General features: G+C 47.4%; 1 protein-coding gene across 5 annotated transcripts in view; it reads left to right on the top strand.

Moving 5' to 3' along the window:
• PRDM5 (PR/SET domain 5) overlaps positions 1-18,647 on the top strand; it is a 261,584-nt gene that overhangs the window by 92,086 nt on the left and 150,851 nt on the right. For all 5 annotated transcript variants that reach the window (XM_088452227.1, XM_088452225.1, XM_088452226.1 and 2 more), the window contains one exon: positions 16,469-16,562. In XM_088452227.1, coding sequence (XP_088308353.1) covers positions 16,469-16,562 — 94 coding nt within the window. The remainder of the gene's footprint in view (positions 1-16,468; positions 16,563-18,647) is intronic.

Genomic DNA, 18,647 nt, shown 5'->3' with positions numbered 1-18,647 from the left:
TACTCCACTTAGTGATGGCCCAGGACCTTTAAATGTCATTGTCTTTCCTCATGGTGATGGAAGACATTTCCTTAGTTGACAATCATTAGTTAACTCTGTGTATACTTATAATCCTGGGCCCTGAATCTGGGTGGGATCTGTATGAAGGTCTTTATAAATAATATAGCTCAGAGGGCCTGATTCAGCAGAGGACGTAATAGCAAAGGCGCACACAAGCAGCTTTGCAATTCCATCCTTGCTGAAAATGCAGCAGGAAGTGTCTGACACCTCCAGCTGCATCTGCATTCCCAGCACTGTGACCGTTGTCTCAGCCGGAGATCCGATGGTCGCGATGTTGGACGGCGCTGGCCAGCTGAGTAAGCCTCAGCTTACGCAGTCTGGCCGGCATGCAAGGCCAGGAATCACAGTCCATGGACGCGGATCCTGTCCCCGCCCCATAAAGGCCTCTGCCAGTCAATCAGACAGAGGCATACAGGGGCCAGTTTCCTAATATTCGGGAGTCTGCAGTCAGCAGTACACTTGTGTACACTGCTGAATTAGGCCCAGAAATCGTACTTTACTGACTTTGAACTCACATTTCTCCAGTTTACCGTATAGCCAAATTTATTCTCAATCTTTTCAGGACTATCTGTATTATCACAAACTTTACTAGATATTCTTCAATATCATTATTAAAGTACTGGAAGATTGCTAGGTCATTATATACTCCAAATGGCATAACCAAGTATTCAACGCATCATTCTGGTATTGAAGACCATAAAGCATTAATCCCTCTTTGATACACATAAGATTTTAGTACCCTTTTAGGATCTAATTCTGAAAAAAATAGTGGCACCCCTTATTTAGTCAATCAGTTGTAATATTTATGGATGAAATAAATATTAATAAAATAATAATAATATAAAGTGCTGATAACCAATGCAGGAATGCAAGTTCCCTTATTTCTAGGCCACAAAAAAAAGATGCCAGCTCCTGCTGGAAATGTACTGATGTGTCCACATCCACCAATCCTCAAAATTAGCCATGGACTTCGCGATTTAGCCATGCCCTGCAACTTTTTCCCAAATTTGTGCCTTAATCTGTGGATTTATACCAATTCCTTTGCTCCAAAAATACTAATCCTAAACAATTAGTATAGTATAGTAAAAGCAAATGACCACACAAAATTTAAGAAAAAGTATGCAAAAAGGGTTAAAAGGCGAAGGACAAAGTGACCCGCATAATGGACCTCATTCAGAGTCTCTCGCAAGCGACCGCTCGCTCGTACGCGGCCGATGTTAACAGACTATGCATGCGTGCACATCGTTGTACGTATGTACGTACGAGTCCTTGCCATCACAAAATCCGTCGCTTGTACAGCTTGGTAGCAGGAAGTGACTCCTGATAGTTGATTGACAGGAAAGGCCGTTTGTGGGTGGTAACAGGGGAAGGTGCTTGTGAACGGGGGAGTGGTTGTGCGAACGCAGGCGTGCCAGGCTACCAAAACGCAGTTTAAAGGGCGTGCATAATTTACAAAGTAGCGTCATGGTATACATCACCTGAATGTATTTTAGCCAGCACTGCTCGCAGTGCTTCCGGCAGGCTAAGGTAACCCCAAGGGCTGCGAGCAGCTCCGATGGCTCTCGATGCTCCCGATTAATCCTTCATTTCCTGGAGATGATGTCTGTTGCGAGTGGCAAGGGGTGTCTTTAAACACTTGCGAGCGCACTTTGCCGCAGCTCATTAAAACTAGAGATGAGCGGTTCGGATTCTGTGGAATCCGAACCGCTCCGAACATTGGGGATCCGAGTCCACCTGAACCCTGTTCGGGTGTTCACCGCCTGACTCGGATCCCCGTTCGGGGCCGAACGGCGGCCGCCTGATGTCGGATTCTCACTAGAGAATCTGACATCAGGGCTCCTATTGTGTAGGGCAGAGCTCTGTGACAGCGCTCTGCCCTACACAGACACAAACACACAGCCGCCAGCGGCAGCTGTGTGTTTGTTACAGCAGCCAATGAGAGTCACACAGACTCTCATTGGCTGCTGCACGGAGGGAGCCGGCTGGAGCTCACACATGAGCTCCGTCTTCCGGCTCCCTCCTCAGCGTGTGACAGCAGAGCGGACGGCGCGGGAGCGGGGATACAGGTAAGTTTTTATTTTTTTATTTGTGCAAGGGCCGGGGGCGCTACTGGGGGGGGGGGTCTGCTACTGGGGGGGTCTGCTACTGGGGGTGCGGGGGAGCCATACTACTGGGGGGGGTCTGCACTACTGGGGGGAGTCTGCTACTGGGGGGGGCTATACTACTGGGGGGCCATACTACTGAGGGGCCTGCTACTGGGGGGCTATACTACTGGGGGGGAGTCTGCTACTGGGGGGGGGGCCATACTACTGAGGGCCCTGCTACTGGGGGGGCCATACTACTGGGGGGGCATACTACTGGGGGGGCCTGCTACTGGGGCAGCCTACTACAGGGGGGGGGGCATACTACAGGGGGGGCCCATACTACAGGGGGGGCTACTACTGGGGCAGCCTACTACTGGGGGCGGCCTGCTACTGGGGCAGCCTACTACTGGGGGGGCCATACTACTGGGGGGGCATACTACTGGGTGGCATGCTAATGGGGGGCATACTACTGGGGGGGCCTGCTAATGGGGGGCATACTACTGGGGGGGCCTGCTAATGGAAGGCATACTACTGGGTGGCATGCTAATGGGGGGGCATACTACTGGGGGGGGCCTGCTAATGGGGGGCATACTACTGGGGGGCATTCTACTGGGGGCACTGCATAGTGGACCCTACTACTAAGGGGACTGCATAGGGGGCACCACTGCTGGGGGCATTGTGTAAGGGACACCGCTACTGTGGGCATTGTGTAAAAGGGTCACTACTGTGGGCATTGTGTAAAAGGGTCACTACTGTGGGCATTGTGTAGAAGGGGCACTACTGTGTGTCGTAACATAAATAAGAGACACTACTTTATGGTGTAATGTGAATCAGGCCCTATGTGCGGTGTAATGTGAATAAGATTGTGCACTGTGACTCCTTGGGCCGTAGCCCACTATGTAAACAAGTACTGTGATTCTGCTGGCCGTACCTCACTACTTTTGCACTACTTTTCATTTCTGCCACTGCTGTGTGGCAATGTGTCATAGATGTGCTTTATACTGTGGTGTCTGTGTCGTTGTGCCGCTGCTTTGTCGCTTAGTAACCAGTCAGCTCACTGCAACCTTTGGCCAATAATGTTGAAAACAATATTATAAGCTGTGATATGGTCTAAATTGACTGGAAATTAATGTTATTGAGGTTAATAATACTCTAGGAAGAAAAAAAAGACCAATTTATGTGCTTTTGGCTTTTTTTGTCAATTTTTGTAAAAAAATCCAAATCCAAATCCAAAGCCAGTCACCGCAGTTTGGCAAATCCAAATCCAAAGCCGGACGACGAATTAGAACCAAATCCAAATCCGGCAAAAATGGTCCGGCGCACATCCCTAGTTAAAACATAGTGAGCGTCCTTACGAGACGCAGTGCAAGCACTTCATTACAATATCCGGCCCCTTTTTGCCAGCGAGCGATCGCATCTTGCGAGAGACTCTGAATGAGGTCCAATGTCTCACACCAATAGGCTTTCTGAAATATCTGCCTGAGGGATGGGCCCGAGCAGTCACGACTGTTAGTTCATAAAGCAGATGCTCGGCCCCGCCTTCCTCCTTAGGTACAAGCAAAGATTTTTTATTTCACTTTACCTTGTTCTAGCCATAATAGGGATGGTGGATCATCCACACACTTACTGTCGCTAGGAGGCAATCTTACTTCCAAAACAAAGAACATTTGCAGATCATAAATTCCTGCAAACTGCTGTTTTTTCACTTTGGTGTACAGTGTTTTTGTCAAGCATGGAGCATATATAACATAGCATGGGGCATATATAACAAGCATGGGGCATATATAACATATGCCCCAACATATGTTATGGAGATGGATGGTGTAAGTTTATACCGGGTATAAGAAAATACAGATTTCTCCACGCACACATTTTCTCAAATTGTGCCAAATAGTCCAGTTTATGTGTCTCAGACTTTACAACTTAGCTACACTATGCAACTTTTTTTTAAAATGTGCGTCTTAATGTTCTATATATGAATCTATGTAATTAGGGCCTGATTGGGTGATGTAAACAAATTTGTACACAGCGGCTGCATGAAAATAGGCAAATGTCACAGCCGCCGGGATTTGTATTGCGACGCCCACCAACAGCTTTGCAAACTGAAGCAACTGCGTACAAGACTCAGCATTGATTGCAGATCAAACGATTATCGGACTTCTGATTAACCCTATGGTCGCGCAGAATGCCCTCTACAGGGGACGTGGCTTAGTGGACATGAGGCCATGTCCCTTTTCGTGAGTGCGCACAAGGACTGCAGAGGTGACTGGGTGAGTAGGTGCACTGGGTGACACCAAACCTAGTGACACCATTGGATCCTACCACTCTTGTAGGTGTAGTAGTCTGTACTGGGAGGTGCCTGCGTTTCTTTATTAAGCACCAAATTAAATAAGAATAGTGCTTAGTGTCACCGTTAGCGTAGCTTTTTGCTTTGCATTAAAGTTCAAGAACAATGGCAGAATATCATAGCAAATGTGATGACAAAAGCATAGCTGAGGGCCAATGCCGGAGTACAAAGATAGCCGTGATGGCATTTTATAGGGTGAAAACTTATTTTCTACTTCAGGGTCCATAGGGTATCCACAGAATACCTTGGGGTATAGGCGATGGCGGCAGACATCCAGGCACCACAGTTAAATTTTCAGCCTCCCAGGATGCACTGGGGTCCCTCTCCAATACCCCGCCCCTAGCCTCAGGCCACTCAGTATTCGTCGGTGCCTGGCCGGACCAGTCGCACCGTACAGAGGGGGGTCTTTTTAAGGCCCCTGAATATTTCTTCGCAGCTGTGGCTGCACAACTAGAGTGCTCCAGCATAGGACAGTCAGTATTGACGTCCATGCTGTCACTCCTACACCCCGCTGGTACCAGAAGGCCGGTACCGATCCGGGGATGCTGGTAGGTAGCTGGGGTCACAGCTAGCGGTGATCCCGGCTACCTGGACTGTGGCCGGATGCACGGGGAACAAGGTAAGCGGCGGGGTCCCGCGGTGGGCACCCGCCAGTAACACAGTCCTGTTTGGTCCCCAGGCAGGGGGCTCCCTGGGGACCGGCTGCGCGTGGGGCCAGGTACTGATCCTGCGCCTTCCACTAGACCACCAGGGACAGCGGGCCGCAGCATGTGCGGTACAGCGCGGCGTCCCAGGGGTTAATAGCAGGCCAGGGGAGAACGCCTTCCCTGTCTCACAGCCGGCGTCTCCCCTGCTGCACAGTGCCATTCCACAGCAGTCTGAGCGGGCTGTGTCAGCGCTCCTCCCCCGAGCCCTGCCTTCTCGCTGCTCCTCGGTGCCCATTTCTCACTACATGTGCTGGGGATGGCAAACGCTGCTGGAAGCTGATACAGATGCCATTGCGGTCCGGGTCCCCCGCATACCTCTCCTTCAATTAAGGTCAGTGTATGCAGCACTGCTTCCTACCAGGCTCTGGTCTGTGTAGTTGATCGCAGTGCTTGTAATGCAGGATATTATCTGTGCATTGTATGTGACTTAAATGCTAGCGCTGTTTGCCTGTACTTTCATTTCTGACTGTCAGCCTTTTTCCTATCCCTGTTCTTCTGCTACAGCCCTTGCGGTGCGGTGTTGCAGGGTGTTTATTACCTCACAGTAAACGTGGTTTTTCTGTGTGGGAGGTCACATATGCTCCGTTCACATTCCTCATGTCTGAAAGTGAACGAGGATGTCCTCTTCCAGCTATAATGTACTGATATCATGTGCAGTTAGCGGAGGGATATGTAGACGCTGAGGGTTTATGGAGGGCATGTTGTATTATATATCACGCCCCATTTCTGTCACTGTGCCTGCACAAAAATAAAGGGGACCGCCCTCGGCTGGCTAAGATGCTTACAGCCCTTGTGGGCAGCGCCCCCTGCGTTTCCCCATAGGGGTTATCGCAGCCTGTGGTGGTTTCATCACATGCAGGGGTCCCTGGACAGTTGATGGTACCCCAGTGTATCCTGTTTTCGCCCCCCCAGGTCTCGCAGGAGCCTGTGTAGGTGAATTTATTGTCCAAATGGTATAGCACCTGATGGACGTTTTACAGGGGGAGTCACCATTTCGGCCTTCTAAACGGCCTTTCGGGTCTCAGACGGGTAAAGGCATGACGTCTGATGACGGTGACATTATTGACTTTTTCAGACACGAGCCCCTTAGTGCAAAGGAGGCGTAGTCTGGGTCTAAAGTCTATATACCTGGCCTTATACGGGCAGTCCGTGCGGCTTTGGTTATTACATATCCCCCGTGGCTAAATCCAAATATGCCTTCTTTAAGGATAAGGGTGTTGCCACTGTAATTCCTCTATCTGGTCAGGTGGATCATTTAGAGGAGGCGTGGAAAATCTGGGTAAGCGGTTCCAGCCTCAAAAACGGTTGACTTTTTGCATACCCCTTTGCGGATAATTACATTTCCGAATGGGAGTTACCTTTACGGGTAGATTCTCATGTTACACGTCTAGTGAGGAGTGCTACGTTGCCCATGCCCTCCAGATCCTCTTTGAAGGAGGTTCCAGATTGCAAGGTGCAAATATATCTAAAATCCAATATTCCCTTGCTGGAGGGGCTTCCAGGCCGGCTATGGCCGTGTGCTGGGGGGCCAGAGCCATGGAGCGCTGAGTAGGTAACTGGATCTCTGCACACTGGCTCTCCAGCAGAGCAGGTGGATAGTGGCAAATTCTCAGAGACTTTGCCACGTTCATAATGAGACGGTCTTACATATAGCCTACTCCTTTCCAGAATCTCCTCGGCAGCAGTAGCGGCTTGCCGCTCCCTGTGGTTGCGCTCTTGGAAAGCGGATGCAGATTCCATTTGGAATGCTGTGCCTTTTACGGGACAAGTCCTGTTTGGCCCTCGTCTGGACGCAATTGTGGCCCCGCAGGCAGCAGCTACGTCTGCGTGTCTGCCATCGGCTACAGTCCCATCAGGGTCTGGGGCTTTGTCTTTTTGGCCCAGTGAGGCCAGGGTAAGTCTAAAATACAGCTTTCCAAGACAGTCAGTAGCCAGGAAATCTGCTCAGCCATGAGAACAGGCTTGGAGTACAAGACGTCCTATTCCCAAGTTGGACTATAAGCCTTCGGTCTCACGGGATGGGCCTCCTCTCGGGAGACCCCAGAGTTGGAGGCCGGCTTCTCCAGTTCGCCCAGTGCTGGTGTCTGACCACCATGGACACTGGGGTAAGAGAAGTATTTTCTTGAGGGTATGTCCTCTCCTCCCGGTAAAAGCCTCCCAGACGGTTTTTCGTTACAGGTCTTCTGTCAATTCAGGCCAAGGCCCTGTAATTTTTGAGGGTGTTACACTCTATGCTCCAGGCAGGAGTTATAGTACCTATTCCGTTGCCCGAAAGGGGAACGAGGTATTACTCCATCCTCTTTCTGGTACAGACACTCAATGGGTCTTACCAGGACATTCTCAACCTCGAATCCTTCAACAAATTCTTAAGGGTTCCTCGGTTCAGGAGGGGGACCCTGCATTCCATCATTCAATGGAGCCTGGGAATTTTGTGGTGTCGTTGGATGTATTCAGGGTGACTACCTGAATATCCCTCTTTTCTTAGCACACCAGTGTTTTCCTCAGGTTTGCAGTGGTCGATAAGCATTTCCAGTTTCTGACATTGCCCCTTGGTCTGGCTTCCGCGCCTCACGGTTTACCAGGGTCATGGCGGATGCAGGGGGTCCGTTTGTTACCCTATCCGGGCGACCTCCTGTTGTTACCACGGTCTCCAGAGATACTTCAGTGCCATATGCAATGGACAATATCTGTGTTGCTACATTAGGGCTGACTGGAAATGGTCCTCTCTGATTCTTCACAGAGGATGATCCATATCCCAACATCGGAAGATCTTTGTGATTGAGGAAAAGATCTCTGCATTACAGGCAAAGGTACGCAGTTGCCTGCAGAGTCGCCGAGTGTCTATTCACTTGGCAATGTGGTTCCTGGGTTCCATGGTGTCGCTGTTCGACATGATGGAGAGTACCCAGCTTCACTCTAAACCTCTGAAAAACTTGATCCTCTCCGGATTGGATGGGTTGCCCCATAGGATAAAGTCAATAGGCTTTCCCCGGAGGTTTGTCTCTCTGGCATGGTGGCTGCGGAAAGCTCACCTAAACAAGGGGCACCCCCTTTGGGATTGCGGACAGGGTCCTTCTGACGACGGACGCCAGTATCCGTGGCTGGGAAGCAGTGACGGGTCCACACTTGTTCCAGGGCAGGTGGACACCAGTAGTTTTTGCACTTCGCATAAACATCTGAGAACTCTGAGCAGTATTCAAGGTTCTCCAGCATGCAGGATAGGTCCTCCATGGAAATACCATGCAGGTACAGTCTGACAACGCCATCATGATGGCTTATGTAATCCACCTAGGAGGTTCCCGAAGTCAGGCGACACTAACAGTGGTGTCCCGAATTCTGGCTTGGGTGGAAGGCTATATCCCTGCCGTCATCGGCAGTGTTCATTCAGGAATCCTCAGATGCAGGTTTTCTCAGCCATCAAGACGTGCATTCAGGGAAATGTCCTCTTTATCAGGAGGTGTTCAATCTTCTGGTGAACAAGTGGAGCCTTTCAGAGATGAGACTCTTCTGATAGACGTAGGTAGGTCCAGTGGACCTTCCAAGTTGTGTACCTCGTCCCTCCGTTATCCCTTCTTCCTCCAGTAATAGCAAGAAGGAGGCACGCTCCTGCTGATAGCTCCAGCGTGGGCCAGATGGCACTATTACTCAGATCTTCGGAGCCTCTCAGTTAACACTCCAAAGCTGTTGCCTCTACGCCCGGACCTGTTGTCTCAGGATCCTGGCTGATACTCAGACCTGGGTTGTCTGTCCTTGACGGTGTGGCGGTGGAGACTGCCCTCTTAAGGTCTAGGAGTTTTTCCAGCTCTATAGTTAACAGGGGCTATGTCCATGCTAAGAGCTCGGAAGCTTTTATCTGCAAGAATTTACCATTGGGTATGGTATACTTTCTTTCAGTTGTGTCGCCCTAGAGGCTAGGCTCCTCGGGTATTCCGGATATCCAGAGGTTGGCTTTCCTACAGGTGGGCTTAGATAACGGTCTTCGCCTTGCTTACCTGAAGGTGCAGGTTTCTGCCCTGTTAGTATGGTTTCAGGGTAGGATTGCTACTCTTCCTGATGTCCACACTTTTGTGCAGGGTGTAAGTTATATTCAGCATCCCTTTGTTCCACCTGTGGCTCCTTGGGATTTGGCTGTGGTCCTTAGGGCTCTCTGAGGACCGCAATTTGATCCACTGGGCTCAGTGGATTTCAAATGGCTTACGGCTAGGACTGTATTCCTTCTTGCTCTTAATTTGGCCAGTAGGATCTCAGAATGGGAGGCTCTGTCATGTAGACCTCCCTTTTTCTCATCTTTCCTAGGAACAGGGCAGTGCTTCGCACTTACCCTGGTTTTTTACCTACGGGGGTGTCTAGTTTCCACATCAATGAGGAAATTATAGTACCGGCCTTTACTTCCCCAGTCCTGTCTGCTGGTGAGGCCTATTTGGCTGTGGTACGGGTGCTAAGAATTTAAGTTGACCGTACCAGTCCATTTAGGAAATCAGACTCTCGGTTTTGTCCTTTCTGGTTTCCATAAAAAGGGTTGGCCTGCCACTACGCTAACTTTGGCAGGATGGATTCACAGGTCTTCCTGTTCCATCCTCTATTAAAGCTCTTCCACTAGGTCTGTGGGTCCTTCGTGGGCAGCTCGACGTGTCGCCTCAGCGGTGATTGGCAGCCACGTGGTCATCTGTCCATATTTTTGTAAGGTATTATGCTTTTGATACCTTCGCCTCTCAGGATGCTTCCTTCGGGCGGCGGATTCTCCTTACAGCACAGGAGCATCCCCACCCTTAAAGGATACTGCTTTGGGACATCCCCAAGGTATCCTGTGGATACCCTATGGACCCTGAAGTAGAAAATATGAGATATGGTAAGAACTTACCCTTGTTATCTCTATTTCTACGAAGTCCATAGGGTTCCACAGGACTCCCGCCCTGTCGCACCTGTACTGCAGATGGGCTTTGTTCTGGTCACCGGTTTCTCCGTCTCCTTCTGGTGAGAATGTGATTCTTGTGTGTTCCAGACTGTCTTCTCTCTCTTTTTTTTTTGCTCCTGCTCCGGCCTATGGCTTGTTACGAAACTGAGTGGCCTGAGGCTCGGGGGAGGGGTATAGGAGAGAGACCCCAGTGCATCCTGGGAGGCTGAAAATTTAACTCTGTGGTGCCTGGATGTCTGCCGCCATCGCCTATACCCCAAGGTATCCTGTGGAACCCTATGGACTTCGTAGAAATAGAGATAACAAGGGTAAGTTTTTACCATATCTCATATTTTTGTGCTGCTTCATACAGTTGCAATGTACTTTTCAGATTGAAACAAACTGTGTGATAATGTGTTGGACAAACACAAATGATTCTAACCTGTCCTAGTTTTAATAACAAGAAACATTTTGTCCATTTTGATTGGGCTATTATTTGGTGAGCTTGGTAAAAAGAATTTAATTGCTTGAAAATATTGTAATACAACACTCAGTATTCTTTGATCCACACATTCTCTTCTATTTCCCACACATAGAAGAACTATATCACACTCCATGGCTCTTGTAAATCAGAAGTTCCCATGCTTTAAAATAAGTGGACCGTTGCATAGGGTCATTTCAGTCAAGTGCTTATGGCTAATGATAATTGTTCTCTTGTGTAGCCTTTATGTCTCTATCTGTCTACTGTTTTCCGCAGTCTACTTGCTACGTATCTAGCAGCTATAAAACAGAATAAAAAGTAAACGGCTGCAGCAGGGATAGGGGCATTTACCTTCTTGTTATGTGGACTTTCACCCATGTCTGTGATATGTAATAGTGTCAAGGATTTTAGATTTCATACTTGTGATCACTGTGTATGCCATATGGGGAAGAAATACACCATGAGTTTCCATTACGTATAGGAAAAAGTAGTCAGAAATAATGTATCTGGTAGTTTTGTTTGATATGCAGAGAATCTAATAGAAATGACTGAAGTTATCACATAAGTGTGTTATATGTGGCCCAGCTTACTGAATATATTTTCAGCAAATTGTGGGCTGATTTATATTTACATGAACATTTGTCAATCATTTACAAAGTTGTAATCGCAAGACAAACATGCATTTCTTCTTTCAGTCCCTGTTTATATCAGTTTATGGAATGAAGAACAGAAGGCAGACTATGCCAGTTGTGGGATAAACCACCAGGCTATGGGTTGCTTGTGTGAGGTCAATTTTGGAGAATTTTGGCCAGTTAGGTGTTAGTGGGTGGGGTTAAAGGTCAGAGTATTTAAGGCTTGTGTTCATATGGTACAAGCCACTTTGTGAAGAATTTACCCTCCCGTCCGCCCTTTCATCAGGTTTTGATCTGTTGTTGCTATTCTTCGTTGGCGGGAAAGAACGTCAGGTCATTCAGCTCATTTGCAGTTGATTTGTTTTTTGGCTGCACTAAATTTTGTCTGAAGTCTGAACCACCCCACCGGGGGCAGCACTACACATTTCCAGATGATTTGCTATGTTGGAAGGTTGAGTTAGATACCCCTTTTAGTTGTGTGCTGTAAGCACCCATAGGGCGGACTCCGTCTGCAATGCATGTTTTGTGTTTGCGTTGGTGGATTTGCTGGGCTGCGATGATTATTGCTCGTCATTTCTTGCCGCCATACAGTTTTTTATATGTTATCTTTTCAATAAATATATAACCTTTTTTAATGCCATTCCTGTCTCAATGTTATTATTGTAGATAAGTTTAATGTTATTGGGACCGAAACACAAAACACACGTCAGCCGTTAGGAGGGTTAATAAATAATGTATTGTTTTTAACCAACTTAAGTCAGACTAATTGCTTAGCTATTTTTAGTAAATGGATGGGGGTTTACTTTACACACAGGACGGGATGCATCAATGCTAAAAATGTGGTCAAGCCTCCGAATATGTTGTTTTCGCAGGTTTGACTGCGTTTTCTATACGCACCAAGCGCTTTCCGGAGCTTGGACCCAATAGGCAACGCCATCAATAGATGGCGTTGCCTAATAGAAGCTTAAGGGCTTCTTTTTGGGAGACTTTCTGTGTCCCCCATGGCTCGTGCATGCACGGCCATCAGTGTGACATAAACCCGGAAGACCCCACACCGCAAAGGTCAACTCTTATTAGGAGAGCTGTCCTTTGCTAATATCATCATGCTTACAGCATTACTAAACGTCAGTATGCATGCAATGATTGGTGGGAAGCATCGCATCCAAAATGCGATGCTTGATGCATCCCGTCTGCTATGTCATCTTGGCCATGACCTATGTTTAGTAGTGCAGGTCACTTAAATTTGGACAGATAGTGGGTTTGCAATCTGTTAGCAAAGTCATGTTTCTGCAAGCTTCTGCAAATGTGATGTATCATACCTGGCTGCCCCAGGGCCTGTTTTACACAAAATTAGGCCCAGGAAGAAACCATATTGTGTAACCCTACATGCTGAATTGCCCCCACACTTTTTGGAGGCATGTCACTGTGCAAAAAGGTATCAGCAGCTGCTTATTCCTCCAGAGCCTCACGTCACCTTCCTCCCAGGGTGTTCACCAAACTGGAGCTTACTGCTTATTGTTTTACATCAGCTTCCTACTTTGTCTACAGAATATTAAATGTTAAATATGAGGAGCTATATCTTGTGGCAAGGATAATCTATTGCGTTATATCTGGTGCCATATCATTTATATATAATTGGCTAGAAACAATGACACAAAGTTTGGAAAGTTGAGCCATGTTCACTTATTTAACTCTAGTATGCAGACAATATCTGGTGCCAAGTTTCATATGCAGGCACACATTTACTCCCAGCACTAACAAAAGGGAGTTATATTACTGTGTACAGTAGCAAGTCTTATATTCCATTCCACTTCTGATGCCAAGATCTATTAGGAAAACCCATATATGTTGTATTAGTTCTAATATACAGGTAAATTTCTGGAGCCAGATATAGTATGCAGAGCATTGCCTGGTTCCTAGTCTAAAAAGCAGCTCCATATCTGGTGCCCAGTCTAATATGCAGAACCAGTTCTGATACAGGGCCTGATTCAGCATGGATCACAATTGCAACCGCGTACGCAGAACGGCGATTGTTGTGCACTGCGCATGTGTATGCACCGCACTGCGATTACGGACGCACTGTGGAATCCATCGCAGAGTGAGTGACAGGAAGTGAAAGCTTGGGGGTGGTGACGGGGGAGTGGTTGGAGAAATGCAGGCGTGCCTGTCCGTTTGAATGCCATTGCATGGGCGTGCATAAAATAGCCACTGTGATTGCCTATGCAGCCTGAGTACTCACTGCGTGTGACGAGACTTGCAAATTTTCAAAGAGGTGAGAGCTGCTGTAATTTTGCATGATGGGCCGATGTTCTCCTATGTTACCGATGTATATGCAGGACTGTGAGGTATTACAGATGTGAGAAGGCAGTATTGGGCGTCTCTATGCTGGCTGAGCGGTGGCAGACATTAGCATATTTTGTAGCATCATTGCGTGCGATTAACCAGCTGCAAATGCAGTTGCAATTTGTGCTGAATCAGGCCCACAAAGTCTAACATGCAGAGTCATTGCTGATGCAAAGTGTGACATGCAGAGCCATTGCTGATGCAAAGTGTGACATGCAGAGCCATTGCTGATGCAAAGTGTGACATGCAGAGCCATTGCTGATGCAAAGTGTGACATGCAGAGCCATTTCTTGTGGCATGGCTAATATGCAGAACCATGTCTGATGGTCAGTCTAATAGTTCTGGTGTCCAGTCTAATAAGCAGAGAACAACAAACTCTATCAAGCTCAGAAAATGAGGTATTTTTTGGACAAGGGACCTATTGCCTCAGAAACTCTTCTGGCCAAAGTGATAACAGGCTAAACATCACCACTGAGGGTGGTGACCAAAGTAGTGATCATTGGCATGCTTTCCAAAATGTAGGGAAAACTATTTCTCCATGGCACAAATTACCATCTTTTCCTGCAAATATATGCTGGTGCAAAAGGAGTCACATAATGGGGCTTATGTAACAGCCTGCAACTTCCAGCCGCTGCCAGAACTCCTGCCAGTCTTCCCGCAGCGACTGGAAGTCACAAGCTATTACTGTACATAAGCCCAGATATCTCTATAGCTGAAAAATATCTTTACTGCAGCTGAGTGCTTTACCATATATTCATACATAATCAGTGTTAGCTATAGTAGCAGTTTAGTTTATTCCTAGCCATTTGATAATATAGCACTGACTACATGAATGTAAACTGTACAGAGGGAATGTGGTGATATAGGAGATTGGTAGGTGTTCCTCATCGACTTTTTAAATGTGCTCAAAGTATTCTTTTGTAAATAATCTTTGTAACGTGAGGATTCATGGATCTTATTTCATTTTGTATTACTATTTCCTTATTGTGTAGTCTCTGCTGTTATAGGGCCATATTCAGTTAGGCTGCGAAAACCTGTTATCGGCGATACTTTATCGCCGATGACGTCATTTTGCCTTTTTCATTTCCCACCTAATTCAATTTCAAAGACTTTTTGCAGGTGCACATCATGTCTTGCAATGGATGCAATGTGCACATCATGTCTTTCTGTCCCCCACATGCCCCATAGCAGTCACATTGCCCCCTGAGCAACCCTTTCTCCAAATATATCTGTCCCCCACATGCCCCATAGCAGTCGCATTGACCCCTGAGTCCCCCTTTCTCTATTTCTCTGTCCCCCTACCCCCCATAGTCACATTGTCTCTTGTTCCCATATCCCTGTGTCTCCTCACAGAAGTTACATTGATCCCTAAGCCCCCCTCTATCCAAACCTCTTTTCCCCACAGTCCTCATAGCAGTCACATTGCTCTCTGGTCCCCCTTTATCCATATATCTATATTCGGCATAGCAGTTACATGCCTCCCTTATCTGCCTGACCCCATATACCACTATACCAATATTTCACTTGCCTGTATTGTACTTGAGGAACCTCAGGATGCTGAAACGCCACTGTGTGGCCCCTCTCTCACTACGCTCTCTTTAGATTGACGGCTGTGATGACATCATGCGGCATGACATCATTATGCCCGGCATTCAGGGAGGAGAGAGACGGATACCAGACTTTTATCCTGACAGTGCTGGGCTGTGTGACCTAGTGAGCCTCATGACTAGACGGCTCCAGTGGGGTGACTGGGCTAAGCCCCCAGGCTGCATCACCCGGACAATAACCATGCCAGTCTGCCCCTTGAGCCACCCTGGTTTTATGGTTAGGGATAGGGGTCACTTTAGGGTTAGGACAGAATAACTCGAAAAACAGTAGGTTGACATTCCAACAATGTCAATACTACAGCAGTGTCGACATGGTCAATGCTGACATTGTGAACATGTTGGCATGTTCAGTGTTGAATGTCGACATTCTGAATGTCTGACATATATACCAAACCTGTACAACAAGAGCAGAAAATATAGCAAATTATTATAGTGCACAGTGCTTCATGGAAAATGCAGTAGACAATACGGAAGGGACAAGCAAATCAGAAGTGACAGTGATTAAACAGACCCACTACTTCATTAATGCCTTCTAGCTCTCATCCTAACTTGCTGCTACAGGTTCCTTACTCCCCATCTACCCCATCAGTGTCACACCTGTTTGTCTGCCCATCCCATTTAGAATGTAAGCTCTTACGAGCAGGGCTCTCTACCCTCTTGTGCTTCTCCTTACTTCTACTTCTTACTCTGTTGCTTATCTGGGTGTTATGGTCGCTAATGTAGCAATGTATATTATCCATGTCCTTGTCCTGCATTGTATTGTATTGTACTATTAGTCACTATTTGTTTATGTACTTTGTAAGGCGCTGCGGAACACTTGTGGCGCCATATATATAAATGAAAATAATAATAGTAGACTCAGCCTATAAAAGATGTAGGCTCGGGGCTCACTGATAGATAGGAGGTATGATCAACATCGACAGTATTTGTCAAATAAGGTGAGTCTACCCATAAAATAGATGCAATACAGTTTATTATCGAACTTGAGCCTGGTTAGTTAGCCAGCTCTGTTTATATTTAAACAGTAAACAAAGAAGAATCCAATAATTATAACTGTAATTAAAAAAATGTTTAAAAAGAATAAAACAATAACTTAATACAATGAAAGCATGAGAATTAAGCATTTTTATTCAGATAGGTGTGCTGTGAGGTTTTGTTAATTTCATAATATTATGACATTTTCCTATTCATTAAAATACTTTTTATGTTCTTACCGAATCCTATTAACAGGGCTCAGTTGATTGAACTGTTATTATTGTAATTACATTTAATTAATTTTTGTGGTTACTCAGAATTTTATACCTTCTTTGCAGACACATTCAGAGGAGAGACCGTTCCAGTGCGAGGAATGCAAGGCTTTGTTCCGTACTCCTTTCTCACTACAGAGGCACCTGCTAATACACAAAAGTAAGTGCTAATTTGGGGGCAAAAGGACACCATTCATTTACATGTGTATATCTCCTGTTCCTTTAACCTGATAACAACTGCTCCTAAATTACCCAATATTTCAGTGAACAGTAAAAAGATTAATTACAGAGAATAATACAAAATAACAATGTAATGTAGAACAAAGACATGGTTAGCAGATGAATTATAGTTGGTCCTTTTCACCTTGTTTCCTTCAGAGCAGGGATTTCCCTCAGTTAGGACACACACATACAACAACATAAAATGTGTGCTTTTATTCAGTGCTTTTGGGAACAGTTACACAAACTGTGTCACTGCAACAATAGCGTAAATAAATTGTACTTAATCAGTAACTGATAGCTTTAGTGCAAAACCACTGCTCTTTTCTACTCTGTGCTGTCATTGTTTGACCTGTGCATTCACCAATTTTGTAAGAAACATATTCATAGTGGGATGTGCGTCTGTTTTTTTCCCTTGTAAAATACGCATTGCTCTACTGTGTTTATACACTTTTAAACTGATTACACAATTCTACTACACTTTTTTACCTATTGTCATCCTATTAATTAGTATTAAACACCTGCAATACTATTTTTTTATTTATACTATTTATTTATTTCTATATATATTTATGCTCCGAAAGCACTATTGGTGCTCACTGACAACCTCATGTTTCTACTTCAGGGTCCATAGGGTATCCACAGGATACCTTGGGGTATAGGTGTGACGTCAGTCGCAGGGCACCAAAGAGTTAAGCTTTCAGCCTCCCAGGATGCACTAGGTCCCCCTCCTATACCCCGCCCCCGGGCCAAGGCACCTCAGTTTAGTTTGGTGCCCGGCCGGAGTCGGGTGCACCTGTTGGAGTGGGGGCTAGAAGAGCCCCTGAAGCTTTTTCTTCATGCAGCTGTGGCTGCACATCTGGATGAACAGCATGGACAGTCAGTCCTGACGTCCATGCTGTCTTCCCTACACCCCGCCGGTACCAGAACGCCGGTACTGATCCGGGGATGCTGGTGGGCGTCTGGGGTCACAGCTAGCGGTGACCCCAGATGCTCCGGACCATGGCCGGATTCAAGGGGGACAGAGGTAAGCAGCGGGGTCCCGCGGTGGGTCCCCGCTGATCACATGGTCCTAAGTCCCCAGGCAGGGGGCTCCCTGGGGACTGGCTGCAGCGTGGAGCCAGGCGACCAACCTGCGCTTCCACTACCCCCTGGGACAGCGGACCGCAGCAGAGCGGTAGCGCTGCGGCGTCCCAGGGGTTAAATGCATGCCAGGGGAGCGCGCCTTCCCTGTCTCACAGCCGGCGCCTCCCCCGCTGCACACAGCCCTCTCTGCACTGTGCTGACTGGTCCTGTGTCAGCGCTCCTCCCCCAGGCCAGCTTCTCTCTGCTCCTCGGCGGCCATCTTCTCTGCAACGCATGGTGAACGCTGCTGGAAGTCTGGAAGGAAGCATCGTGGTCTGGGTCCCCCCCGCATACCTCTCCTCCGCTGTGGCTCAGGTCTGTGTATGCAGCGCTGTGTCCTACCAGGCCCTGTGTCTGTGTAGTTGAGTGATCAGCGCTGTTAGTGCAGGAATTGTTATTTCTCTGCATTGTATGTGACTGTGCTAGCGCTGCCTGTAACTTTTCTTCTCTAAACTGTCAGCTTTATACTGTCCCTGTTCTTTCTGCTAAAGCCCTTGCGGTGCGGTGCTGCAGGGTGGTCTCTCGCCTATTTAATACTTAATTGGTGAGAGAGGTCACATACGTGGTGCCATCATGTCTGAAAGTGATTTTCCCCTCCGGCTACAGTGTACCACGTGCAAAGTACCGTTAGCGGAGGGGGAGGGTAGCGCGGAGGGCCTTTGCCGGCAGTGTTTGTCCATGGCGCGGCCTATTACGGTTACAGCACCGGTACAGGAGCCGCCCTGGGCTTGTTTCGCTCAGGCGTTAACAGCTTTAGTGGGCCAGTTAGCTCCGCAGCCCGCGTTTACTCCGATGGGTTTGTCCCAGCAGTCTGTGGTGTCGTCACCCATGCAGGGGTTCCCACGACAATTGGTGGTACCCCACAGTCTCCCTATTTCCCCGCTCCCGGGTTCTCAGGAGC

This window comes from Taudactylus pleione, unplaced genomic scaffold (genome assembly GCF_031769625.1).
Source record: "Taudactylus pleione unplaced genomic scaffold, aTauple2 ptg000036l, whole genome shotgun sequence".
Lineage (NCBI taxonomy): Eukaryota > Metazoa > Chordata > Amphibia > Anura > Myobatrachidae > Taudactylus > Taudactylus pleione.
The sequence above is the reverse complement of the archived record's forward strand: the minus strand, read 5'-3'. Positions and strand labels throughout refer to the sequence as shown.